Source organism: Falco punctatus (genome assembly GCF_963210335.1).
Source record: "Falco punctatus genome assembly, chromosome: 9".
Lineage (NCBI taxonomy): Eukaryota > Metazoa > Chordata > Aves > Falconiformes > Falconidae > Falco > Falco punctatus.
The window spans coordinates 44,313,198-44,340,681 of record NC_137589.1 but is presented as its reverse complement, the minus strand read 5'-3'; the positions used below and the strand labels follow the sequence as shown (position 1 = coordinate 44,340,681).

The following is a 27,484-nucleotide window of genomic DNA, read 5'->3' as shown; positions in this document are numbered from 1 at the left end:
AATATAGATTGAAGTACTGCAGTAAGTGGACAGTTAAGGGTCGCTGCGTTACGCAGCAGGAGACTTGGATTTGAATTTGAACATACCTTCTCATTTGCAATAACCATAAGGTTATAGCTCCTTAATGGCTTAGTAGACAGAACAGCAGGTAACACAGTAATGGCACAACTTAATAAGCAGTGCTGGTGACCTGACGTACGTGTTCATGAGAGGAAGTTTCAACTGAATCTCTCAATATAATTGAATGGATTTAATGTGTTCTGATTTATCAGAAAAAGCCTTTCAGGGAGGATTATAACTGCATATGTTTAGTTGTGTAGCAAATAATAAGCAACATAGCAACATAATGGGCAGCAAGAATTAATTTAACAACACTTATCAGCATTAAACTAAGTTGTATCTTCCATTTCTTCAACTGTCATAAATTATTGCTATTTTTAGTCTTTAAACTTGCCTCAAAATCAAAGACCAGGTTTTCATATTTTATCTTCAGAAGTCATAACTGGGAGGGGGAAAAAAAAAGACATTCTGGATAGTCTTCTTAAGAGTGCAAGAAGGAATTACACAAGAGGCTTTTGAAGTTTTATTTGAAAACAAAACTTTTTAGGATGATGGTCCAGTTGAGGGTTCTGGGGTTTCCTGATATGGTAGACTAATGGTATGAAATTTCTACTTACAGTAAGTAAACTGTCTTTCTGTTTTCTCTTTCTGAGAAAATTCTATAATTTTTTGTTATCTTAAGAAAATAAAGACGACATGAAACAATGAATATCTCATTTTTGGACAACTTGTTAAGCTAAACTAGCAGTCTGATTTTAACTTTTAAAAATGTTGTTGATCAGCTGTGTATTTTCAATTCAGCTGTTTTACCCAACCTCCTAATGCTATTTCCAGCTATCACAGGCCAACAAGGAAGACATTGAACAGCAATTGCATGAAAAAATAAAAATCCTGCATCAGCTACACAAGGAAGCTTTAGAACTGGAAAAACACTTGAAGAAACAGAAAAGAGAAATGGGGAAAAAACAGAAAGAGCTTGACTGCTTGCAGAGTTCTCTTGCTTCTGTAAATTCTGAAGGTCCAAGACACGTAAGTAAAACTGAAGTCTTAACTTTTTATGTACTGTATGTGTTCATGTACTGATTTTTAAAGGTCTGTGTAACTGCTATGGGCCTGTAGCTGGAGTTCTGCTTTGTCAGAGAGCTCTTGCGTTGGCACAGGTCTGTTTGCAGGAAGTCAGCAGAGGAAAGCTGTGTGGAGTAGCACATGCAGCTGCCCTGGCTGACATGGTGACTGCTTTTATTGATATTCCAGCTTGTAAACTGCAGACAGCAGAAGGCAGCAGCAGCTGTAGCTCAGCATCCTAAAAGTAGAATCAGTTTTCAACAAATAGTTCCAATTCTGGAAAGATGTATACAGCCGTTTTGGTGGGGACTAATGCCCTTTCTCTGATGTCACAGATGTGCAACCCTGTCATTACTGATGGGTTCAGCCAGGTCTCTGAGGTCATGTTACAGGTTTGGAGCAAAGCTGGATGCACCAGGAAGAGCTCTAGCCTGATAGTTTGTTGCTTTTTGTTTTGGTGGTTTTTTTTTAAAATCTCGAGGGAAGCAAGATATTTGATTATGAGTTAAATGTGGTCAGGTACAGCAAACGCTTGCAGAAATTTTTAATTGAATTGAAATTAATTTTTTAATAGTTCTAAAATATGTCTTTTTGAATGAGAGCTTTTCTGCCCAGCTTGATGTTTTCAAGCGTGCAAAGAAAGAATTTTTATGTTTGGCTCCGCTTTTTTTTTTTTTTTTTTTTTTCCCCGGCAGAGGCATGCAAACACTTTTAAAAAATGCAGTATTTCAAAACCCCACCGCCAGCACCGTTAACTCCTCCGGGCTGCCTGTAGCGGGCGGGCTGTCCGCCTTGGAGGCGGGTTGTACCCTCCCGGGGAGCCCCTCCCCGCCCCGCCCCTCACCGCCAGTCGCCCCTCGCTTCAAATCGCAACACAGGAAGCGGTGCGGGGCCACCCGCCCGCGCTCACGTTGCCCAGCCCGCTGCTGCGGCGACGGGAGCGTCCGGAGAAGACGGGACACTACTTCATCGCTTCCTATGCTGAAGATACCGCTTCTTGAGCCAAATGAATTCTAGACCAGGGGTGGGGCGTTTTGCAAATGATACCGATGGAAGAAAAGACAAAGGCAAAGCTGTAAGTGTTCGGTTGTTCAAACGGCGCCCTGGTGACGTTCAGCAGCTGCAGCAAAGTGACTCAGCAGCAGCACCGGCGCTTGGGTTTTACTTGTTGAAATTTAACTTTTGCAAGCCCAATGGTGGTTTGTCTTTAACAAGATGACAGATTGTACTAACGTGACTGCTAAAAATGACTTGAGGTTGAATACGTTAAAAATACGGAAAGCTCTGGTTTTACCCATTACTTCTGTTACAGAAGCAACTTTATAATTGATTTTCCCAAGAACTTACACTTAAAAACTTGTGCAATTTTTTTTTGTGGTAGGAAAAAGGGTCTCTTTATCATGACAGTATAATTCTGTATTTTTCCAACTTTTCTGGTGAGTCATTTGTAATTTCAGCATTGTATTGTGTTGATAACCAAATTTTGAATACAGCTGAAACAGTCAGAAAAATTCATACTAAATGCATGAAGTCCTGACCAAAGTCTGTGTGAGCTGCATGTATGGTCTATTTCCCAAACATTAAAAAACCAAAAGCAAAACAAAACCAGCCTACTTTTAAGTAAACGTGCTTAAAGATGGCCTGACTTGCTGGTGGTTCAGAGCGCTTTCCTTTGGGTGGTGACCTGACACATTCTGAAGCATCATGTACTCTGAAGGCAATTCAGGATGACAGGATTTAAGCTGCTGGAGAGAATCATGTTTGCTCTTGACTGAAAGAGGAAATGGAATAATGGAAAGGCTGGGAGAAAGGTAGTAGCTATGAGTAATGGTTTATAAATGTGGGCCTTGTTCATCATGCCCAGGCAAGGGGGAGACTTCTAACAATGCTATTAGTCATACATAATGCTTGCCTATCTGGCATTCTTTGTGGGGCAGCAACAAGGAAAAATAACAAAAAAAAAAACCCCAGTCATGACAAGACATGCTGCGCTTGGGACTTTTACTGCCAGTAGTAAGATGCTGCAGAACTGAGCTAAAATACTGATTTGAGTCTTTTAATCTGTGTTGATGCTGTCCCACTTTACCTTTCCAACTGTTAATTTACAGGCTCACATGAAAGCTCAAATACTGAGTAAAGAACAGGACTTTGATGTAATGAACAAACACTACAGACAGCTTGAGAGCCGCCTGGATGAAATGCTGTCTAGGATTGCTAAGGAAACAGAAGAAATCAGGGACTTGGAGCAACAGCTCACTGATGGTAAATTTTTCTTTTTGTCTTACAGTATTTTGTGTTTTTAGGATAACATAACAGTTGAATTGAGGATTCAGTTTTGTTTACCTTTGCTTAAATTAAATAGAGACATGTATAAGAAAAGATTGCAAAACTGTTCTTAACTGATCTAAAAGGACATTTTGGGTAAACTTTTTTTAGTATGTTCACCTCGCTTGTATGTGGTGGGGAAGGTAATTTGCAGGGTTTTTTTTCTTTTCTTTTTTCTTTTTCTTTTTTTTTTTTTCTTAAGGTGGGGAGAAGTTTTGGAAACTAAAGTCAATGAACTAAATCTGTGTATACATTTACTGTGCAACTAGTCTATGTGAAAGTAAACATCCCAGAAAATAATATGAATATAAAAACTGAAACAAAATTGATTTAGGTGTAAAGGTAACAAATGTCATCTTAGGTGGGGGCAGGAATGCACAAAGAACTATAGTTTCTTTTTTAACTCTCCCAGTGGTCAGGTTAATACAGTAATATGGGAACTCCTAGCCTTTAAAACACAGGTATTTTCTGGTTGAATTTTAGTTACTTCTTGTTACTACATATTCCAATAGGTGAACATCTTGAAGATGAAGGAATGCAGTTTTGTTTGTTTTGTAAATAAGAGGGATTTCTTAACTATCTCAAATTTTTTTTTTCAATTTCTGCAGGTCAAATAGCAACAAATGAAGCACTGAAAAGGGATTTAGAAAGTATTATCACTGGATTACAGGAATATCTGGAAAGTGTTAAGTGTCAGGCAAAACAGACCAATGATGAATGCAAGAAGTTGCAGAAGGATAAAGAATCTTTGCTAGAAAGATTGGCAGATCTAGAGGAGGAAAGAAACAACCTGGAAATAGTTGCCATGGATGCGGAAAATATGAAAAAAGTAAGGCTTAATACTGTGTTTCTTTCCAAATTCAGATAACCGAGAAGAAAAAAAAAAAAAAGAAGCCAATAACCACATTGGGAATAGCAAAGCACAGTTCCTTGGACAAAATAACTTTTTGATATGGTAACTTCAATTAGATGTATCCAAGCGTATTAAGAACAGAATTTAAAAACAGTTTCAAGAGACATACAGTAAATCTGTACCTTATCGAAGATCTCAGAAATCTGTACGTCATGGAAGGTGTCTGAGAAATGCAGGCTTCACCTTTCAGACGTTATTAAAAATGGGTGCACAGTTGGTATCATAGTGAATTGCGTTAGTGAAGACTCTGGACACTAGCTGGGAATGTATATGCTATTAGCTTGCGTCTATCATATCAGCCAATTACTTGAGAGCTGTCTTAGTATCCTGGTAAGCCTTTACGTGAACTTTAATATCAGGGGCAAATGTGTATCACTTTAAGCTATATCTTTCTAAGGAGTATAGATTTTTTGTAGTCTGTAGCTGACCTGGTCTTTGTATGTAGTGCTGCCACTTAGCTTTAAGTTTCAGTGTTCAGTGATTAGCGTTAGTGTCCATTTTGATCTACCTGCTGTCACATTGATGATGCGTTCCTGAGTAACAGAGGAAGAGAGGCAGTGTACTCTAAGAAATCCTGGCTCATCTGTGTGCATACTTCTAAAATGAACGTAAAATTCCAGGAAATTAAAATGCTAGAGAGTGCACTCCAAGAGCAGCAAGAAATAAATGAAATACTTAGAGAAGCACAAAAGGACACCAGCATCTATGAGGCTGAACTGGAAGCCCAGCTAAGAGACAAAGACACTGAAGTCGGTCAGCAAAAAGAAGAACTGGAAAGACTGAAACGACTTAGCCAGGTAAGAACAAAGCTCTTGAGCTGCCAGAGGGGTAATCTACTCTAGGACGTGGGATGACCAAACTTTCCTTCATACGACATCTCCAATGTTGATTTGCAAATAATTTTTGGTTTAAGTGTGTCCCCAAATGGAAGGTGATACCAGTTTTCTAGGATTTATAACTTTTCATTGAAGCAAGGTACAGATCATTTGGGGACCCTATAGAGAGTGTTTGGCATATTTGAAAGGAAAATAATAATGTGCATTGTTTTGGAAAGAGATAACTGTGCACCCGTCAAAGAAGTGACACTGAAGTGGTCCTGTGAAAAAAAAAAACAGGTGAAAGACAGTTTGCTTTTGCTCTTTGTAGTAAAAATGAGTCTTACAGGCAATCTTTTTATTTTGTAATATGTAATAAAGTAATAGCTTTCAGCTGAGGAGGAGCAATGAATGCCTGAATTCATATAGTCCCATTTTATCTTACTGTTGGGGGTTCTCATTTGCATTTGTGGATGATGATGATGTACAATAACTACTGTCTTGGTTCAGTTTCCATTTGTCAGAAATCAACAAGTTGGTTTTTTGCAAGATACATTCCAACTACACATTCCAGATTGCAGGCAGAAATGAGAATGCAAAAAAGTAAAGTGTGGTGATCCATCCCAAACCCCTCCAAGTTTTTCAGTTTTGATGTTTCAGGAAAAACTTGGAAGGTCTTTGTAGAACACTGATAAAACGTAAATCTGCTAGTTACCTAGTGGGTAGCACACGCTCATACTAGGTCTAGATTAGAATTTACAATACCAATCTTGAGGATGATGTTTTAGGAAAAACACCTGTTAGATATATATGATGTGATGTTTGGGTTAATTTGGGATGGCTGGAGTTGTTCTGTTGGGGTTTTTAGGAGGTGGTGTCATAAGAATTACAGCTGTTGTATATTTGGGTAACAGGTTGGGGTTAGGAGTGGGGGTATTAATCTGAAGGTTTTCTGTGTTTGTAGATGGAACTGTCAGCTCTGCAAGCTGAACTTGAAAAAGAAAGGCAACTGTTAGAGAATGCTCTGATGAAAGTAGAAGAGAAGGAGCAGCAAAACCATAAGCTCCTTTCTCAGTTCAAACAATTGCAGGTGAAGTATTTATTGCCTTTAATAAGTTACTTGATAAACAGTATGATTTCCCCACTCCTGCAAGGGGAAAGTGATAAGGATGTTAAAGGATTCTGTATGCATCTTGTTTTGAAGTTCAGTAGTATTTATGACTTCCTGACTTCAATTTTCCTGTCCAGAGACTACACCATGGTCTTTTATCTATTTTGGGTATTTAGATTGACCCTTGAAATCATTTCAGAGCTGCTCAGTAGAGGGGTTCATAGATTGTTACATGTATCTTAATTGCCCACAAGCTTTATCCAGTACATGTCAGTAAGAAAACTGTTTGGATACAGAAGAAAAAAACCTGATCCAATACCTAAAGCAGAACTTACTGCCTCCATTCAAAGTTGCAATTCTGAGGAATCTTGCTTACTTGCCACAGACCAGTAATGACATCAAAGTACAATAAGCAACAGAGCTTGTGATCCTTGAACCCACAGCCATTGCGTAAGTGTATGGGAACACCTCTACCTTGATACGGTGTCACAGATCAGTGCCTCATTTTAACTGAGTTATAAACTGAGTGTTCCTCTTCCTAAAGCTTCTGAAAGGCTCGATTAATGGGATTTCTCTAGGCAAGAGTAATATACTGGTGTTCAAGATCTCCAGAATGTGGCTGGCAAAGAGACTCCCTTGATTTTATTTTATTTTTTAAAGTGCTAGGTGATTTAAAGCAGTTTCTACCATTGTGGGAAGGCTGGGTTCAGTCCTTTGTATCCATCGGATCCCTTTTTATGATCTCGCATACTGCTCAGGGGTTACAATGACCACCAGGATAGGGCCTACAACAATCATCTAGTCCATCGGCCAGACCACATCGGGAAGAGCTTATAAAGGATCTTTGCCAGACATTAGTACTGTCACTTTTGCTGAAGCTTGCCAATATGCAGAGAAGAGCTGAAGAGCTATGGGCTCAGGACAGATGTGATTCCTCAGTCTAGTGGCTGGCACAGTGTATGGATAGACAGTGTGATAGGCTTCTGTGTGTCACTGGGCTTTTCTTACGTAAAGACAGTACTTCCTTAGTTTAAGGAAAGGATAAGATCGTTTTTGAACTGACATTGAAGTATTTTTCAACATAAAGGAAACTGAAAGGCAAAGATTGTTTGGGGTGTTCTTGTTTTGTCGTTGATACTGGTTCAGGCCACATCGGGGGGCGGGAGGGAAAGTCTGGACTGTATTTAAAAAACAGAAAAAGAAAACCAACAACCCCCCCAAGCCCTGAAAAACCCAACATCAACAACAAAACCACCAAAACAGATCTAAGTATTAAAAATTATAGCTTTTATCGTTTGTGCATTTGTATACTTATAGTTGTGTGGATTTTATCTGTTTTTTCTTAGGGAGACAACAATCTCTTGAAACAACAGCTTAAAGATATTCAGAATCAGCTAAACCATGTGGTTGGTAACTTAATTCATCCTGAAGAAGTCTTAGCTCGTATAAATGAGCTCAAGCAAAAGCTTCAGACAGGAGTTGGAGAGATTACGTGAGTAAAATAGAATAGTGTTAGATTTGTTCATGTGAAATGGTAGTGATCGTGCCCTGGTACTCAGCATGGGTGAGGCCGGACCTCAAATGCAGTGTTCAGTTTTGGACCCCTCGCTACAAGACAGGCACTGAGGTGCTGGAGCATGTCCAGAGAAGGGCAACAAAACTGATGAGGCGTCTGGAGTGCAAGTCTGATGAGAAGCAGCTGAGGGAACAGGGGTTGTTTAGCCTGGAGAAAAGGAGGCTGACCACCTTGCTCTCTACAGGTACCTGAAAGGATGTTGTGGCAAGGTGGGTGTTGGTCTTTTCCAAGTAACAAGCAATAAGACAGGAGGAAATGGCCTCAAGTTGCTTAGGGGGGAGGTTTAGATTGGGTATTAGGAACAATTCCTTCACCGAAAAGGTTGTCAAGCATTGGAACGGGCTGCCTAGGGAAGTGGTGGAGTCGCCAGCCCTGGACGTATTTAAAAGTTGCATAGACATGGTGCTTTGGGACATGGTTTAGTGGTGGACTTGGCAGTGCTGTGTTAATGGTTACGTCGGGTCTTTTCAAACCTGAATGATTCAACGAGAGCAACAAGGTACGTATGCCACATCCTACTGAGTGCAACTTGGAGCAGTTCAGCCATGAACTTCAGCACCCTGTGGTTTTTAAGAGAATGTCACCTGAGCTCAGTAATTATATTACCAAGGGAAATGCACAGGCCTCTTGGGTTTCACTGCAAGGAACAGGGAAAACATCTTTCCCCTCTTTGGGGGAAGTTGAGCCAGGATGGAGGTCTGTCTGTGCAGTGTAACATGTTTAGTGCTGCACACCTGAATTAATTTACTTTGGATGTCTTGAACTTTTACTATTGTATTAGGCTTCATTATTTCACTCTCTGGTATCACAATTTAAAATTGCTGTTTTCTGTCTTGGAACCTGGATTGTTTCTCTTTCAGATGTCAGAATTCAGCTGATGTTTTAGGGAAAAGCCTTGTAAATCTGCAGAAAGAATTTAATGACATCCTTGCTGATGCTCAGAGGGAAAAAGAGAAAGCATGGGCTAGACAGAGACAATTGCAGGAAGAAATGGTATCCCAGCAGGAAAAACTGGAAGAGATACAGGAGAAATATAGACAGGCACGTATCAAAACAACAAAACAAAGAGTAAGACTTTCACCTTGGTCTAAAAATTGTAACTTGCAGCTGAAGGATCGTTTCACTACAGATGTAGCTTTGCTACCCTCCCATCCTGCAGAGGAGTGTAATTTTACTGAAGATAGACTAACACATTTGCTTGTTAGAAATAAATTTGACAACTTGCATCAGAGGAGGATGCAACACGTTACTTGTGATTAGAAAGAATACTAAACTAGATTTGTGTTGTGCACAAATGTATGTCATGTAGTAGTTTTCATGATAAAGAAACTGTATAACCAGGCAGAAGCTTCTGAAGAGGGAAAACAAATAAATGACCACTTCATGCTGTGTATACTGTAAAATTCTTGTTAAAGTAGTGAAATATATCAGCTACTCTTGCTTGCTTTTGTGTTATCGCAGCCTTTGTAGACTTAAAGGCTTTTTTTAAGACAGAAAAACTTAAAACACTCTCTTGTACTTAAGATAGTTTAAAATTTGGTATCTGACAGGACATACGCTCCATTTGTTGGCTTTTGTTATATAAAGTTTGCAAAAATGTTCCTTGGAGAAGGGTTTAATGTGGACATTTTAATGCACAAGCAGTTTTTTAGCTGTGTAATAACAAGGAGAGACCCACTTTTTGGTGTTCATGTAACTGGAATCTGATTTTATTTTTTTATTAATAGTATTTATGATTTTTGCGTGATTATTTGGTGAATTAGACATTAGACTCAGTAAATCTCAGACAACAAAGAGTTCAATTATAGGTAGAAAAATACAGCCATCAATATTCTTAATAGATCACTATACATACCACTGCCAAAATAACTTGAGCACTTTTAAAATGTAAATGGTTACAGTGGCAAAACAGGTTTTTTCCTTTTTCTTTTGGTACAAAGTATGCTGGTAACTGCATTTCCTGAAAATTTGTTTCTTTAAATAATTAAAATAGCATGGCTTTTTATTGGGGGGAAAAAAAAATATCTGGCTACTCATTCTGTCTTACTTCACTTGTAGGTTAAAGTTGCAAACGGGCAGAATAAGAACAAGGTCCATCAGTTAAAGAATGAAACTCAACAGTTACGTGAAAAAATAAAGAGCATGGAAGAAATTCAGGGCCTTGCTTATCAACAGCTCCAAAAGGCAGATGAAGAGAAAAAGACAATGCTTGCTCAACTGGAAGAGTTAGAAAAAATGGTAGGAATGGCTAAGGACAAGTTCATGCACTGTGTTTGATTGCTCAGGAAAACAAGATTCAGTAACTTATGAATTATTTTGCTTTCTAGGATAGATCAAATACAGGAAGGAACACAAAGGTTAAATAATGTGGGGGTTTTTTTCCCTTGGATTTTATTGGTTGTCCTTGCTTTAGGGTTTTTTTTCCTGCTTTGCTTCTGTGCATATAATACAAATTGGCGGAGGGCAGGGGGGGAAGTCGTACCAAGAGAAAGCCTTTTTTCCATGCTGCTTTTTACTTAAAACATATAAAACCTGTTGTTTTCCTGGTTTCAGAAAAAAATAGAAGATGCCAGGGCACAAATGCAATTTGTCAGTCTGCATAAAGAATTGAAGGAATTAAAGAGAGCAGTCAGCACTTCAGATAAACTGGCAGCCACAGAGCTCTCTGTTGCTAAAAATCAGCTAAAGGCTCTTCATGGGACTGTTCTCAAAATTAATCAGGAGCGAGCTGAGGTAAATCAACATTGATAATTAATTGCTTGTATACAAGTAGTGCTTTCTAATGCTATCAGAATGGTAGCAGTCCTAGTGTTGTGTTTTAAATTCAGCTTCAGAGCTTTATTTTGAGTTGTCTTGCTGCACAGGAGCTCTTGCTTCAGGTGGAGTCTCATCTTGAAATACAGTAGATGATTGCTTGCATAAATTTGGGTGTGGACAGGTGTTCTTGCTGTATGTTAGAAGATGAGGGAGAGGCAAGTTTAATCTCCTATTAACTGAAAGTCAAACAACATGAATACATAATTAAGACAGAAAAGCAAAAGAAAGGATGATGGAAGTTTGTGCTTAAACTTCAAGTTTTAAAACTGGGAACCATTTTTGGCTACATACTAACATCTCTATAGACATACTATAAAGTTAAAGGAGAAACATGATTTTACATCACCGATTTCTGGAATTCTAGAAAAGACAGGTTGTGATACTTCTTATCAGTCAGCTTTTCAGAAAGCTGCATGAGACAGCTGCAAGCTTGTGGAGTGGCATTGCAAACTGAAGCTCAAACTAAAATTTCAATTTTAGGAGATTGAGGAAACCAAAGAATTCTGTGCTGAGGCAGCTCGTGCAGCTCAAGATCTTGCCAGAGCAGAAGCAGAAATAGAATTGTTACAACATCTCCTCAAAGAAAATGAAGAACAAGTAGGTTGGAGTGATGTTTGCTCTGTATTATGAGTAGGATAAAATAGATATATTCAGTGAGTTTCTGAAAATGCCGTATTTAGAGGTGCCTGCCCTGCCCTTCCTCAAGATTTCCTGTCAGTGTTCTTCCCTTCCCTGATGTCTGCCAAAGAACAGAATTAAAATCTGACTGGAGTAGCAGACTTTTAAGGAAAACTATCACATGTTCACTTGAATGCCTTTACATGGCTATGTCTGTAAACCTCAGTCATAGGAGGGGATGGGAAGAACAGTTTTGTTGCATCAAAGTGGTACATGCATTTTGCTGAATGAGTATTTTTGTAGGGGTGGATGGGAAAGTTTTAAGTAAGTTTTAGCGCAGTGTAATTTAAATTGAATTTGCTTTGATTTAAACTATATATTTTAAATATCTTCAGCGTGAAATGGAGAAAGCTGGTGAGGAGACTGTCGTATCAGGCACTCAGAAGTTTGAAACTCATAAATTAAATGAAGCTATGGAGCAACAAAAGGCAGAAATTGACCGTTTAAGACGGTTGTTGGATAATACCAGGACAGGTAATCTCTTCTCTCCAGTTCTTGCAGATAAGCACAGATGCAGAAGACTTCACTTTCCTCTCGGTATTTCTTGCTGTTTGATCTGAGAAGCTGTTCAGAGCTCTGCAAGTTTATTCTAGGAGAATAAACTGCTCAGAATACCTTCCTGTACAGTTCTACACAGCATACATTCTGTCTTTCAATCACTGTGCTTCAGTGGCTTCTCTGTATCTATGTGTATTAAGCAAACAACAAGACACAGTGCAGTTACGTGAAGCGTATGAGTCTTTGCTTTTTGAAATACGAAGAAGGGAGGCTATGGATAGTTAAGACCAGCCAGTGGCACTAGCATGTCTAGGTTTCTGGCTTTGCCAGTTGACATGGCACATGATCTTTGGAAATTTAATTAAGTTTTTCATCAGTTTGAAAATCAGAGTGGCAGTGTGTTATTTTTCATTAGTTTGTATTAACAAGACATTTTACAACTATTTAGAAAACTGTAATTGTGCTGTGCATTCTGTTTCTACTGCTCTGGAACATTGTCAGAGTTCTCCATGTAAGGTGGTGTGGTTTAACCAGAGAAAAGAGCATCAGTTACCTGTATGTGAACTTTTGTTTCTACAGTCCTAAAGTGACAAACTTGCAAGGGCCAGTGTATATCTACATCACTATATAGTAACGTTTAGTTTGTTTCCCCGGCAATTAATTTTTTTTAATATTGTTTCAGCTTAACAGGATAACAATGAGGGAAAAGCTGAATGCAGCATTTATGACTTAATTATTTGCCTTATAAGCATGTAAAACTATGATTAATTTACAGGTAGCAAAGATGAAATTGACAACTTACAAGATGAAATTGCAGCGCTCAAAAATGTGCTTTCATACCAGAATGATTATATCACAAGTATAGCAGATCCATTGAAAAGAAGGGGATACTGGTATTACATGCCATCCTCGCAGGTCAGAAATAAAAGTTCTATTATATGGAAAGCAATTTGATATGGGAAAGTCCATTATAAACATGCTAGGTCTGGGAGAAGCTTAAGAAAAAAATACTAGCTGGCATGTAAGAGAAATACGGAAACCACACATATGCAAACGTTCCCTGATAAAGTCTGTTACTGTGTAATAATAGGAATCTAGTGCATGCAAAATTTGGAGATGGTTATTCACAGTGTAGTACTGTAAATTCATTTGCGTAAAAGTTAAAAGGGGTCGTCGCAGGCAAACATTTCTTGCAAAACAGCATTTGTCTGAATTTAAGATAAATATTGGTAAAATATATTTAGTGCTCACCTTTGAAGCAGCATCATGCTTGGAAGTGAGAGAAAGCAGAGTATGTATAGCCCGTTCTTGGGGGGGGGGGGGGGGGGGCGGAATCAGTGCTTTAGAATGTCTACAACAGATAATTATTTTACATGATTTTTTTATTTTTAGATCAACATCTATGGATTTTTTTTCTTTAGGCTTCAACTCCAGCTTCCGGCAGCACAAAAGATTCTGGAGTCTGTTTACGATGTTCTGGCCCATTCATACTCAGAGGAGGGGGTGGTCAGGACAGGCAGTGCAGGAAGGAAGACTTGCCCGATCAAGGAGGATGTTGGGTTTACTCACCAGTCAGAAAGAGGTTGCACAAAAGAAATTCTGGTAAAGGTAGGTCATTCTCGTGGTCTCAGAATGTTTAGGAGCATACTGAAGGTGGGCTTGCTTAAGAGTTCATAGTGAATTATTTTTTTTTATGTGCATGAGTGAATTATAAATGTTTATTACTGTTGAACTTGTTATTCAGTTTAAGCAGCATTTATTAGGTTTTTGTACATCACATAGTATTTGAAATGTGCCTTTGAAGAATGTCTTTTAATGAAAAAGTGATTTTAAAATATATTTATTGATTTTTTTTAAGATAGGAGGGCAAAAGAAGATGGTGAAGGAAATGAAGAAACTCATGATCACAAAGACCCTCCCTTTGTACCACCACCTGGTACAGTTATTTACACAGTCCTTCCAGATGGTGCTCCTGTACCTCAGGGAACTGTGGTTTATGGGCCTCCTCCTGCAGGTGGAGATTCAGTTGCTCCTGGATCTGTTATCTATGGCCCACCTCCTGTGGGAGCCCAAGTTGTTTATGGCCCTCTTCCTCCAAACTTCACTGTCCCACTCATTCCTGTTGGAGTGCTTCACTGCAATGTGCCTGAACATCATGATTTGGTAAGATACAGAGCTGTAAGCTGCAGGGTTAACCATAGGCAACTGACTTAAGAATGGATTGGGAACATGTTAGTGTATGCTTTGCCCCCCCAAAAAAGGGGGGCCAGGGGGTGGCAAAAAAGCAAAACCTCATTTTCACAGATTAAGTCAGGTTTTTAGGAAAAAAAAAAAAAGTCCCTGCTAGGAAGGTTCTGGATCTGAGCAAGCTTGGTGATAAGAATGCTCTACCTTCAATGCTAATAGTTTGATGTTTGCTATCAGTACCTGCTCATTTGTTTCAGGAGAAGTGAAATAGAAAATAGGTCTTGATTTTTATTCTTTGTGTGTTTAGTTGGTTTTGTATTTCTTGTATGTAGGAGAGTGAAGTCTTGAGGCTAGAAGACACTGTATATTACTTAAAGTCTCAGCAATACAAAGATAGATGGTCAGAGGCAGCTGAGCATAAATGCAAAAAAGTGGAAAAATTGCAACGAAACATTGAAGAACTTCTGCTTGAGAGAGAGGAGTTGGAACATGAAGTAGCAGAGCAACAGCAAGCAGCTCAAAAACAGAACAAATGCAAGTAAGGACCTTGCACTAGAATGCATTTAAAGTGAGCATGTGGAAATGCCTAACTTTTTTTTTTCTAATAAAAGTCAGTTTTGACAGTTGATGTAAATGGACTAGAACTTCAAGAGGCTCTGGGCCTCTGGCATTTTGTATTTTAATTCCATGTCTTCCTTCCTGACCTTTTAGGGACGTTATTGAAGGGTATAGTGACAACATTATTGCAGAATTTCAACTAGAAAAGTCTCTTAAACATCATGAAGATATTGCAGGCGAAATTGAGTGTATAGAGAAGACTCTTCTGAAACGACGAGCAGAGCTCAGAGAGGCAGATAGGCTACTTTCAGAAGCTGAAGTGGAACTTGAGAGCATGCGGGGGAAAGTAAGTGAAACCCTAACTCTTAAGCACAGAAAGAATTTGTCTTTTGCATTAAGGTTGTTTTAAGCAAAGGATTTTTGTTTAAATGCTTTTTCGCTTGGATAACCTGAAGCCTCTCAGAATGTTTCTATATGAAAATAAGTTGTGGGATAACTTGTGCTGAAAGAAAATGTTTCAGTCCTTGCCGAAGAGAAGCAAGATTTTCCACTGTGGACAAGAGAGGAGAAAAGGTTCTGCTTCATGGTATAGAGAGGGAGAAAGCTCAAATGGAATATTCCAGCAAGAAGGAGGTTATCTGTAGACGGCAAACCTACAGGTTATGGATGTGGGAAGTATAAGATGGGAATGTATTGTCTTAATAATCTTTAATTTTTGCTCTAGACTAAAGATGCTGTTCAGAAGTACAATTATGCCCAAAAGAGTCTGTCCCGTACTGAAACTAAAGCAAAGGAGCTAGAGCGAAGGGCTCAGAAAATGGCCCTTAAACTTGCGAGAGCAGATCAGCAATTAAGGTACGCTGTTCTTGTGAGTTTGTATGAAATGGGGAGAGGAGAACAAGATGCTTTCAAATACAAAGATAGTGCTTTTGGAAAGGGAGAGCTGTTAAAATGTTAATATGAAAAGGCATAAATGCTTCTTCAGGTTGTTACAGGCAGATAAAAGGAATTTAGAACAGCGTAAGAGGGAACAAGAAGGTATGTTGAAGGAAATGGACCAAATGGTGGCGGCAAGAGACTCTGAGTTCCAGTCATTAAACCAGGAGATAGAAGTGCTAACTGAAAGGTGAAGTATTTTTAATTTACCATAAGCTATATTAGACAAAATAAAGATGTCCTCATCCAATAAGTTACTTCCTAAGGTGTTCTTGTTTCTTCTGAGTTGTGTTTTATCTTCACTGTCAGTCTTCAGAAGCTTCAAGGAGATATTCAAGTTGCAGAAGGTAATGAAGAACATCACCTCCAAATCCTTGGAGAAATAGAAAGCCTTTTTCAGGGCAAGAAAACTGAACTTGAAAGATTGAGAAACCAGGTAAGGCTTATCTTACTAACTCTGGACTACTCATTTTGTTGGGTTTGATGTAACTGAAAGCTGAGAAATCTTTGATTCTGAATTGCCTTGTCTGACTGAAGAACTTAATTTTTAAGTCTGTTTTAATGTTGGTAATTGTAAGTGTCCTTGTTTTGTCTTGTAATTTATAAGTATGATACCAATCTCTGGCATTCCTGAATAATGTTACTCCAGAGTTCTCTATGACAATCTTTACTAAATTTCAGAGTAAAAAACTTAATTTTCTGAGGTACAGGACTGCACTGCCCAGATCAGAACTTAGTGTTTAGTATTGGCTTTATTATACAGGTTGAGCAAATAAAACTTAATTGCTTTGATGGGATCCTTACACATTATGCAGTTCAAATAAATCTCTTGACAGGGAACAGTGTACTGCACTTGTGCATGTGTGTAGCTACAAAAGTAAAAGCCTTCAGATGCTTCTTCTGTTAAATTTCTACCTTGTAGATTACTACTCACCAACAAGAGTTCTTGTTTCTGGAGCAACAGTTAAATCAAGGAAGAGAAGAGCTCCATGTCCTTGAAAACTGTATTTCTCAGAAGAGAGGTGACCTCAGAGGAGCAATTCAAGATGAAGAGACTGAAGCAAATGAAAAACTACGCCAAATAAGAGTAACTTTTCCAAATGAGTTTTCAATTTGTTCTATCTCTGGAGAACAGGAAAAGAACAGAAGTATCAAAAACATCCCATAAAGTTCCCACAGAATCAGTTTTGCTTTCTATGACCTTCCAAAACCCACTGAAAAATAGAACAAGCAAATTTACAGTTTTGGATGACTAAGCGTTTGGTCCAGATACACAAATAAGAAGTAGAACTCACCAGTTACAGTAATCTTACAGAATTGGTCCCTTGAGAACAAAATTACATTAAATAAAAGTCTCTGAATGACTTACTGTTGCTGAGACAAGCTGCTGAAGCAAATCAGTCTGATCAGTGTGCGGGAAACACAACAAAGCTGGCATAAGTCAGCTCTCTGTCTCCATCCACATTTACTTAAAAAGGATCCTGTGCTTGCTTTCTGAAATAAAGACAAAGTATCGAGGTTAATTATATTTTGTGGGTTTCTTACTGGGGCTTCTTGTCTGACTTTCTGTTTTAAGGCCTACCTGTTAATTCACTTGAATGATGGCGTTACAGTCAGACTTGTAGATCAAAGTTTTTATAAGATTACTACTAATTGTCAGCAAGCAAGACTTTAACCTAAATATTTGGTATTTTTTTACACCATTAATTGTAACTATAAACTCTGGGATTAAATTTACCAGAACATCGGTGGCAGACTTCATAAATTTCATAAATAATTACAACTTCTATTTAAAGGAAAACTTCCTTTAAAATGGCAAATAATTAACACTGATACATTTCCACAGGAAATAAAACTACTTCTGGAAGAACTTAATAATGAGAGGAAAGAACTGCATGTCCAGATCAATGAGAAAAGAACACAGCTTTCCTTCATAAAGAAGGATATTGGAAAAGAGGAAGAAAATCTTCAAGGAATACTTGGGCAAATTACCAAGCATAAGATAGGTATGTCCCTGGTTTTACTAGATAGCATTTTGTGCAGATTGGAAAGAAATACAGTCAGAGCTCTTAGCTGTACATTGCTGCAGTCTTGTGTTCCTCAGTCCTTTTAAAATATTGTGAACAACTGCAGAGAGAGTTCCCTGTAATTCTTGTAGCTTATATAGAGCTGACAGATACCCTTTGCTTAATTTGAGGCAGTGCTCTGTGCTGCTTTGTATTTGGGGTGGGGGTTTTTCATGCCGGAGAGAAATGTGAATGAATCCATTGCCCGGACTGATCTGTTAAGCTCACACTTGAGCACTGTGTGGTTAGGAGACATTAGCTAATTGTGCTGCATTCACAGCAGAATTAAACATCAGGGTGTGTGGGGAAATGGAGGAACCTCCTTTGAGACAGTTAACATCCTGTCAGACTGTGGGAAGTATAAGCAGTGGCAGTTTGCAACTTCTGTACTTTATCTGAAATGCCTTATTTCACTGTTTATCAGTCAGATATTCTGTCCCAGACTAACTCTCCAGGGAGCCGGAAGAGCAGGATACCTAGGGACCTGCAAAACTTGCTGGTAGAACAGGACATAATACCTGGTGTGTCTGACACAGCGGTTGAAAACGTGAAGAGTTTTTACAAGGGTGATATCAGTATAGTGTCTTTTAATTTTCCTTGGTGACTTTTTTTTGCAGACAGAATATATTTGAGGTGCTTGTAGTAATGTTTTGTTTATTTCACCTTACTAGAACTGAAACATGTTCTGGAAACGCTGGAGCTTGAAAATAATGAACTTAAAGGTTTGAAACTACAACATGACCAAAAGGTCAATGAGCTAGAAAAGACTCAGGCTGCAGTTCTAGAAGTAAGTATTTCTTCTGTAGCTAATACAGTAACTGGAAAAATAGATCTGCATGTTCTTGTGGTTCTGTTCAGATCTGGGTAGCAGAGTCTCTACACTTTCAAATCAGTTTCTATTCTGATTTCAGCTTATCCAGCAAAGTCTTAAGTCTGCTTAGGCCTTTTAAAATAATGGGACTTTTTTGGTGCCTGTAAGGGAGAGAGGGCAAAAAGACAGAAGGCTCTTCTGTGGCTGTAGAACCATGAATACTGTTTTCTTAGCATTAGCTTCCAGAGTCTTTTTTTTTTTTTAATCTGGATTCTGTGTCCTTCCTTGCAAACAGTAAGTATGGAAGACAGTTTTCTAACTCAGCTGGATGATCTTCTCTACCATGAAAAAGCTATGTCAGCTAGTCTCTTTTTGATGAATACAGACAGACATTCGGCTTTGCTGCCAGAGGGCAGAGGGATCAGCAGCATCCCTTTGGCAGTCTCGAGGTAGCTACAGGATTGTTAAGTTAGTCCCAGATAGCCCTGCTTTACGCAGTTGTGCAATTCCAGAAAATCTAATGTGTTTGCTAAGAGAGCTTTTATAAGCATGTATAAGCAGACTTTACGTCTTCTCTTTTTACTCTTTCTGTGAAGGACAGGGAAAAGAAGGGACTGGTCAATAAACTTGACCCCTTTCTATTACTGTGATCTGTTAAAGTGATCACCTTACTACATTACCTGAGCATCTCACAGCACTTAAAGTGGTCATTCTCTCAAAATCCCTGTGATGAAGGGATGTGCCATTCATATGGAGGGGGGAAAAATGGTGGTTAAACAAGATGGAACAAAGAATAGCCCCCCTATCTTCCAGTCCTCACGCTCATATTCATCCCAACCTTCATCATAAACACACAAATTAATCTGGCACTTTAAGCACTTATCCCTGTTACAATACAGCAGTTACAGAGGGTACTCTAGCCTGTGTGTGATCTCTGTGAATGGAAGGGTTTTAAACTGCTGCAGCTGAAGATGTTAATGCTTGTTCTACTTCTTGACCATATAAATGTGGTGTTTGCAATACCTTCTGTTGTAGGAGAAGTTAAAATTGGACAATATTCAGAGATTATTTCAGTGTCAGCAAGGGGAAGTAGATTGGCAGGAGCAACTACTACAGAAAAAACGTGAGGAAAACGAACGTCTGGTTTCTCAAGCACGCACTCTGCAAAGCAATATTGAGTCTTTGGATAAAGAAAAAGAAAAACTTGAAGATGACTGTCAGAGTTTGGAAAAGAAGTTCTCACAAACCAGAAGGTGGGGGAGGAACATGTGGGTTTTTTTTTTTTCTGCAAAGATCAGAAGGGCTGGGAAGTGCCTTGAATATCTGTTTATCCTAATTAAAAATACAGCTATAACTTTGAGAAGTCCAATTATACAGAGTATGCTGTTTCTTATGTCCTGTGGCGGTTTTATTTTAACCATGTCTCCAGCAGGCTTACAGAAAATACTCAGCGATGGAGCTGATGAATGCAACAGCATTTATTGTATCATGGCAATGCAGTGAGAAATGTTATGAAAAGCGAAATGTTAAGTCTTGGAATGGGACAGCTGTCCTGCTCTTATGACTACTAGGTAGCATCCCCTTGAGCTGAGAGAACTTTTACTGAAATGCAGCTGTTTTCTAGTCTTCACCAAGTACTTCCAACAAACCAAGAATATGTATTTGCATTTTACAGAGACTTAACTGCTATTGAAGATGCGAGAAGAGCTGCCTTGTCCAATGTAGAAAAAATGGAACTGGATGTTAAAAACCTGCAGCAGGAGGTAGATCTACTGAGCAAACAAAAAAAGTCACTGGATGGAGGCATTATTGTTGTACAGAAAGATCTTCAAGGTAAAGATAAATTTTTGGGTTTAACCTGTATTACGTTTTAAGAGAAATTGTGTTAAAAGACATGCTATACTGTATGACATCAGATATCCAATAAATTCAAACGTTCAGATATTTACAGGCAAAAAAAGTACTTAACAGGTCAAAAAGATGGAAACTTTCAAATTTTTTTCAAATTGCTGATTGAAAATCTCTGCCAATTATTTTCCTAGAAAAAAAGGAAGAACTAGAAACACTGAAAGGAGAATTAGATCACTCCAGGCAACAGCTTCAACTAGTAGAACAGGTTAGTTTTAGTGAAGTACCTACTTGTTTTCACATAGTGGGTAGGATCATTGCGCAGAAACGAGGGGTGTCATTTATTACAACAGTTGCAGTCCATCACCTGTTTTTCACCTAGGCACACTAGCTCAACGTCAGAGCCTTGCACAGCTAATAAACAATGGTGAGTTTATTGCCATGTTTGTGCTGAGTTTGGAGTGATTTGGACTACAGTGGGTACCAAACCAAATTTCTCTTCTGGGTTTTCTGTTTGCGTGGCAGCTGTGACAACTCTCATAGTCAGATCATTTGTACCAATTGGGAGTGTGTGGCTTTGCTTTGGTTTTGGTTGTTTGCTTTGGTGGAGATTCAGGTTTTGTGGATTTGTTTAGTTTTGAATTCATCTTCTTTCTAGAAAAACAATCCAGACCCTGGTTTATTGTTTTTAGGAAGAAGATACTCTTCTTTATTAAAAAAAACAACAAAACAAAACACCAACAAAACAAACAAAAAACCCAACACAAAACCCAAAACAAAACAGCATCTTTTGGCTCTTCATCTGATGGTTCCTGTTGTGTTAATTCACTTGGTGGCTAGTTTAAATGGACGGTGATCTTCAGTGTGATTTGGAGTGTTCAGTTACATTCTTTCAAATGCCAGCCTTTTAGACAGAGCTGTTACTCTTAACCCACTAGTTATGTCACTTGATTTTGTATTTTATATTGCAGGATTTGAAAGATAATACAAGGCATCAGGATGAGTTGGTTAGAGAGCAGGCAACCCTGAAAGAAGATATCCTAGAGTATTTAAGGAAATGTAAGGATTGCCAAGAGAGACAGAAAAAGAGGGAGAACAAACTGCAGCAGCTCCAGGAAGAGATTGAAGAGAAAGAAACAGAGCTAGCCGAACAAGAAGCGGTAATGAGCCTGCCAGCTTCCCTCACTTTCTTTTGACCTAAAAAATAACGCAGGCCAAAAAGTTTTAGGTGCAAGTTTACAAATAATATACCAGTGCTTTAAGAAACATCAGGCCTCATTTTTAGAGGAACAGCAGTAAACAAAGCTTCAACTTTCAGTTATGTTTTAGTGAAAACTAATGTGTAGCACAACAAAGTACTGCGTCTTCCTCCCTGGCAGGGTCATCTTATACTGAACTGGTAACAAAACTGCTGTAAAGTCAGCAGTGAGCACAAGAAGGGCTAATGTAGTGGCAGGCCCTGTGCTGCAGCGTTGTGTCTGGGCTGCTGGTGTAGCTGATGTGGGTGAGGAGATGGACTGGTACAGATCATTCTCTATAATGCTGTTCTGTCAGCTGCCAAGATAATAGCAGCTGGACATAGTTCAGAGAACTTCTTCCCATGCTGCTAGTTTCTTTTGGGAGATAAGCACACTATGTAGAGTACCTGAAATGATATAATGGATTGCAAATGAAATCAAAGCTTAACTCCAGCTGCATTCCACAATTCCAAAACCAACCAGAAAAAAATCCAGGATGTTTTATTCTGGAGTTTTTTTCTGACTTTGAGTGGATTGTTATTGGCCGCTAGCTTTTGTTCTGTTCTACAGTATTTCTGTGCAAAGCCCATCAGCTGTTCATAAAAATTAGGGCTTAATCATATATTCCTGTAGTAAAATTAACTTAGGTTGGCTGAGCAGTTTCAACAAAGTGTTACCTAAAAGAAAAACCGAGGGAGCTGTACCAAAAGTGAGGGACAAGAAAAACTGATAAAACTTTGTTTGTCAGTAGGGAGTGTTAGACTACAATTCTTTACAGTTTATGCTGCTTTTATCTTCTATACTGTTTTCTGGTGATCGTGTTCTCATTGAGTTGGTACTAGCTACAGCTTGAAGCGGTGGGGTTTTTTGGCAGATTCTTCATCGCCTCAAGCAAAAGTCAGAGCATGAAGGAAAAATCCTGAAAAAATATACTGCTAAAGTGAAAGATGAGAAAATACGATTGGAAAAGGAGCTAACAGATCAACAGAAGAAACTGGAGCAGACAATAGCAAAAGTAAGGCTGGCAGAAGAAGACCTCAGTAAGCTGGAAAAGGAGAATTCCCAATGTGCACCACTTGAAGAAACTGTCAGAAAAAGCAGTAAGTCATTGCACAAATTGGTGGTTTCCATCTGTGTTCTAAGTCTAATGAAACAAACATTTTTCTGTGAATCTCACTTGGTTGCTAATACAGCACGTGGATTGACTCTAGATCCTTAAATTGACTTGTGCAAAACAGAAATTCTGAAGCCAGCTGGCGTTCTGTCCCCTTCTCACCTGGCATCAGTGTTTTACACCATTGTGCAGCAGATGATGTGTTTGAAAAACTTGTAATGTGTATGAAATATGCCAGGGTACTTATGTTTCTGATAATCAGGATTGTTGTTAAAAAATGTTAATTACAGGACATCAGCTCTCAGAAAAAGAATTACAATTACAACAAAAAAACAGTGAAATACAGGCTCTTCAGAAAGAACTGGAAGTCTCCAAGTCTGAGCTAAACCATCTCCAAGATCAGATAGCATCAGAGAAGAAAAAAGCAGAAAAACAAATTCGGAGTCTGAAAGAAGCAATGAAAATGCAAAGTATGCAGCTGGAAAGAAAACTGCATGTAAGTCTTGGCTGAGGGGAGAATGTTTGGGCATTTAGGTTATTTTTAAATGGCAACATGATAGAACACCCATTATTATCTTAGAAGGAACAAAGTAATGCATTAACTTCATGACTAGACTGAACTTGAAGCAACCAAACTTCGGTTTTTCTAGCTTGTACTGCAGAACACGTCTAGTTATTCCTATTTAATGCTGCCTGTTTTTACCTTTTAACTTGAAGAAATTGTGTTATGTGAATTCTCTTGGATGCTCAGGGTAAAAGTCAATCTTGCTGCATTTTCCTAGGATCAAACCCATAAAAACAGCTGTTTGCAGAGTGATATAACGACTGCTGAACAAGTAGCGTGCAATCACCATGAGCAAGCCAAGCACCTTAAGGACCTTGACCAGGTCCAGCAGCCCCAGGTATGCCTGCGTAGCTGAACGTGAGGGGTTGAGGCAAAGCAGTGTCTTCCAGATGAGTTTAATGTTGTACTGGTTTTGAATCTCCTCCTGTCTGTTGTATCACAATCAGAAACAGACCTACTTAAAATTATTGTGTGATTTTTATTTTTTTATTAGTATTATTATCATTATTTTTTCCCCAAATCTGGGAAAGGTTAAGCTTTGTGAACAGTCAGTAGGATCAGGCAGTTTGGTAATCCAAGTTTAAAAATGGAACAAACCAACCCCAGCCAGTCAGCCCTGTGCAGAGTTCTCAGTGTAGGGCTGCCAAGCTCTAAAGAGCTATTTCATGATTCAGACCCTGAAGGCCACAGCAGAGTGGCCCAGCTGCAGGGCTGCCTTCCTGTCACATGGGGAGAACTGCAGGCACTGCTCGGGTCAGTTCAAACGCATCAGCCCTTCTTGACCAGTAAAATGATGCCTCAAAAAGGGACTGCTCTTCGGAGGTGGGCTGAGCATGGAGGGGCTAGTCTTAGCTACTCATTAAGAGTAATTGGATTTGGATGCTCCCAAGTTACACAGCAATTGCACTGTAATGTTTGCTGTCAGCTCAGTTTAGGCAATGCTGCAGTCTAGGATTCAGACTCTGGCTCCTGTTTAGGTTAAGATTTGGTAATACAAACTTGGCATGACTAGAGTCATAATTTATGCAAACCACTAAGTGTTATCGATATTCAAAGCTACTCCGTGGGCACTTAACAACTTGCTATTGCCCACCTGAGCCAGCATTTGATACTTGCTTTAAATTAAAAGGTGATTTTACACTGTCTGACTGCTCCCAGTCCTTTTGATAAATTGTTTTTAAGCCCTTTAAAAATTGGGTCCTTCAGAGAATGATGTTAGCAACTGGAAAGTGTTCAAGGAAGACTGCACAAGATCAGAGTACGAATGGGTTTGTTACCAAGTTGTGTCCTGGTAACTTCAGTGCCTTTGTTACCATCTGAGGGGCTTCACAGGTGAAGTTAATGTCAGAATTAGGGCTGCATCTGTTCAGAGGTTTTGTGACTTCCGATTGTACTAGTTGAAATCTAGACATTTCTGAAAGAAGCCTTGTTCAGTTATAGAGGGAAGTCCCTCTGGATTGATGATGCATTTGTAACCTGATGGCAGAGTGGTGAGACTGTTACATGATGTAGGTTAAAACTCGAGAAGACTTGGAAAAGAGACAAAGGGAAACAGAGAATGCAGCAACGCTACTTAACCTGGAGGCTGAAGATGAAATTAGGATGGGGTTGAAATCTTCAAGCCTGTCTTCAGAACTGCTGGAAGATACAGAAGCATCTTCTGAAGTAAAGGGAAGTCTGCACTGTGAATCTGATCACTTAAAGACTGATCCCTTTGCTGCTGCTAAAGAAAGACGCCTCTCATCGGAAGAAAAGTTGAAATTTTCGCAAGCCATCTTAATGGTAAAATGCTTTCACAAAGTAGCTGCTCCTAGTGCCGCAGCTGAGCATGGCGGTATTGGTACCTTTGGTTTAACGCTCCCTTGCTGAGTTGTGCTTTTGTTTCCAGAAGGATGAACAATGGCGTGGAGAGGCTCTCCGAGAAAAACTGCAGCACTGCGAAGATTGGCTGAAGGTGGCACATGGCTCCTCGGTTGCGCTAAAACAGCTGTTGGGTCCCTTCTAAAATGAATCTGAACGACCCAGGAGCGTGGGGATCTTGCTCCAGCTCCGGTGTATTCACTCTGTACCCTACTGCTACAGAGTGTTTGGGGGGCGGGGGGGGACACAACAATAAAAGAAAGCCTAGCAGCTGCATGCTGCATCAAGATGAATTATTTTAATTAATTGGGGTTTTGAGTATTCCAACAAAATTCCCTCATTTATATTGTACTATGGTATGTTGCAATATGACCAGTTAGGGCTTGGGAGCACCCATGATCGCTCTTAAGTACAGGTGCTGGCCGACTTTCATTAAATGTACTTGTTGCGCTTTCTTCAGGCATGTAATGAATGATAAAGGCCATAGAAACGGGGCTTATTTCTGGCTTGGGAGGAGGCGAGCTAGTTAAAAATAATTTGTAAAACCGTTGCCATCTGCATGTGGTTTGAGACTCTTTTAACATTGCATCCCTTGTGTGTTGACTTCAAGGTCATCAGATGTCTTAAATACGGTCTTGAAAATTACACTAGCTGGATATAAATAGAACTAATGATTTATTTAGGCTCAGCTCCGGCAGTCCATGTCCAAGCAAGCAGAAGTATTATTCAGAGGAAAGCAGCAAACAGAAGGCAGCCTGCACAGCTTGAAGCGACAGGTTGATGCGCTGGATGACCTAGTCAGCAGCACTTCTTCAGACCCACTGGTTCTAGCCCATAGCTCGAGTCTGTTCTCTCTTCATCACACTCTGAATTTAACCAAAACTCAGGTAACAGCCTGTATACAGGAATTCTGGGTTTGTTTTAATAATATTTAGCTCACTGGTAGTCTGTTACAGCATCTGCTCGCCATCTTAGAGCCACAGCAGGGTGGTGCGAGGTGGGGTGCTCATCCTGTGTCCACTTAGTTACTGTGGCAGCAGTGAACTTGTTTGAAAAGTTTAAGTTTTCCTCAACGTTGTCTGTTGTTGGTTTTTAATCTTACCTTTTATTCTTTCAAATCCATATTTTTTTTTCTTCTGAAGATTAATGTGTCCCTGCTAATTGCAGACGTTACTAGTCAGCCTTACTCCTTTTTCTAGGCTACTCTAACAAGATTTGCACACGGGCCGGCTGGTGTCTCAGTGGTGTCGCAGGCAGTGCAGACGACGCGTTCTGGCTCGTGAGGAGTTCCTCGGAGAGGCCCAGAGGTGAGAGCTGCCTTCAGCCCTGGTGGAGGCTGGCGCTGGCCCCAGGGGCAGGCGTGCTCTCACACCGTGCTGCCCCTTTCCCGTGACGGCGCTCCAGCGGTTGGTGTCCTCATGCCTGATACTCTTTTGGCTCATAGGTGTGTATTTTCAAGCAAAGGGCGGGTGAGAGCTGCTTGTACATTCGGATGACATGGAGAAATGGCTGCTGCACTGATCAGCTTGGATGCTGAGCTAGTGCTATCCTTGATGCTTCAGGAACACTTCTCTGGTTTTAATAAACATATAGCCTATTGTCTAACTCAGTTGTACCTGGTTGTAATACTGGCCTGGTACTTAAGCATTCTTCTGTAATTAAGTTAAAAATAGATTTCTTCTCGTGTATGGCAGCTGCTTAAGTAAAGCTTCTAGCAGCCTCAGAGCTGCTCCTAGGCAGTTGCGAGGCAGCAGGAGTTAAGCCAGGCCTGCGAGTGCTGCCCATGCCCCAGCAGTGCCTGACCCCTGGCCGCAGCTGCCACCCTCGGCCACTTCTACCTCACTGCTCACAAGCCTGGGCTAGGGAGGCACTGGCCACTACTCAGACAGCTCGCAGGGCCTGCTCTGTACTGTGATGTTTTTGTATGATTAACTGAGCTTTATCTATGTAAGTTGGAGGTTGTTTATAAAAAATATTTTAAATGTGGATTTAAATGTTTAAAACAACTGTTTCATTTCAGTTTCTACTGCAAAGAAAACTTGATTATTAGAGACACAGAGTTGTCCATTTATTTGTTGCCAAATGCACAGATGTTTAAAATACAATTATTTTCCAGTATTTCCTTGAAGTGTCAGTGGTTGATGCTTGCTTTCATCTGTGGTGGGTCAGTGTGTTTTGTTGGTGTAAGTTGTCCCTAAGGACACTTACAGCTGCAGCGCTGGCAGTGCCCACTCTGGCTCTGCCTTGCAGGGAGTAAAGCTCCTCCTACACCGCTGTGCCAGAGCTGTTGCTGGTGTCTGCCACCCATCCCTCACTGAAGGTGCAGCTGCATCACTGCTGAAGTGATGTGGCTATAGGCAATGGCTTCATGAAGTTCCCAGCAAGTCTCTTAATTAGCAGTGGCAAAACAATGCTAAAGTGCGAGATGAGGTGAAAGCATGTG

At 39.7% G+C, this 27,484-nt stretch overlaps 1 protein-coding gene across 8 annotated transcripts in view; it reads left to right on the top strand.

Moving 5' to 3' along the window:
* CNTRL (centriolin) overlaps positions 1-27,118 on the top strand; it is a 36,827-nt gene extending 9,709 nt beyond the window's left edge. For 5 of the 8 annotated variants that reach the window (XM_080402859.1, XM_080402863.1, XM_080402862.1 and 2 more), the window contains exons 11-43: positions 895-1,089; positions 3,234-3,387; positions 4,059-4,279; positions 4,984-5,160; positions 6,143-6,268; positions 7,636-7,781; positions 8,726-8,933; positions 9,924-10,103; positions 10,419-10,598; positions 11,163-11,279; positions 11,696-11,834; positions 12,634-12,773; positions 13,280-13,466; positions 13,717-14,021; positions 14,378-14,583; positions 14,757-14,949; positions 15,328-15,458; positions 15,589-15,729; positions 15,849-15,975; positions 16,462-16,626; positions 17,386-17,545; positions 18,277-18,392; positions 19,452-19,669; positions 20,092-20,249; positions 20,459-20,532; positions 21,236-21,424; positions 22,377-22,602; positions 22,907-23,112; positions 23,399-23,518; positions 24,694-24,963; positions 25,073-25,135; positions 25,725-25,928; positions 26,241-27,118. In XM_080402859.1, coding sequence (XP_080258985.1) covers positions 895-1,089; positions 3,234-3,387; positions 4,059-4,279; positions 4,984-5,160; positions 6,143-6,268; positions 7,636-7,781; positions 8,726-8,933; positions 9,924-10,103; positions 10,419-10,598; positions 11,163-11,279; positions 11,696-11,834; positions 12,634-12,773; positions 13,280-13,466; positions 13,717-14,021; positions 14,378-14,583; positions 14,757-14,949; positions 15,328-15,458; positions 15,589-15,729; positions 15,849-15,975; positions 16,462-16,626; positions 17,386-17,545; positions 18,277-18,392; positions 19,452-19,669; positions 20,092-20,249; positions 20,459-20,532; positions 21,236-21,424; positions 22,377-22,602; positions 22,907-23,112; positions 23,399-23,518; positions 24,694-24,963; positions 25,073-25,135; positions 25,725-25,928; positions 26,241-26,324 — 5,526 coding nt within the window. In that variant the 3' untranslated portion in view covers positions 26,325-27,118. Of the gene's footprint in view, positions 1-894; positions 1,090-3,233; positions 3,388-4,058; positions 4,280-4,983; positions 5,161-6,142; positions 6,269-7,635; positions 7,782-8,725; positions 8,934-9,923; positions 10,104-10,418; positions 10,599-11,162; positions 11,280-11,695; positions 11,835-12,633; positions 12,774-13,279; positions 13,467-13,716; positions 14,022-14,377; positions 14,584-14,756; positions 14,950-15,327; positions 15,459-15,588; positions 15,730-15,848; positions 15,976-16,461; positions 16,627-17,385; positions 17,546-18,276; positions 18,393-19,451; positions 19,670-20,091; positions 20,250-20,458; positions 20,533-20,646; positions 21,002-21,235; positions 21,425-22,376; positions 22,603-22,906; positions 23,113-23,398; positions 23,519-24,693; positions 24,964-25,072; positions 25,136-25,724; positions 25,929-26,240 lie in introns of those variants that run through there. The other 3 variants (XM_080402860.1, XM_080402864.1, XM_080402865.1) reach the window with 3 other exon arrangements.
* Positions 27,119-27,484: the final 366 nt, after the last annotated feature.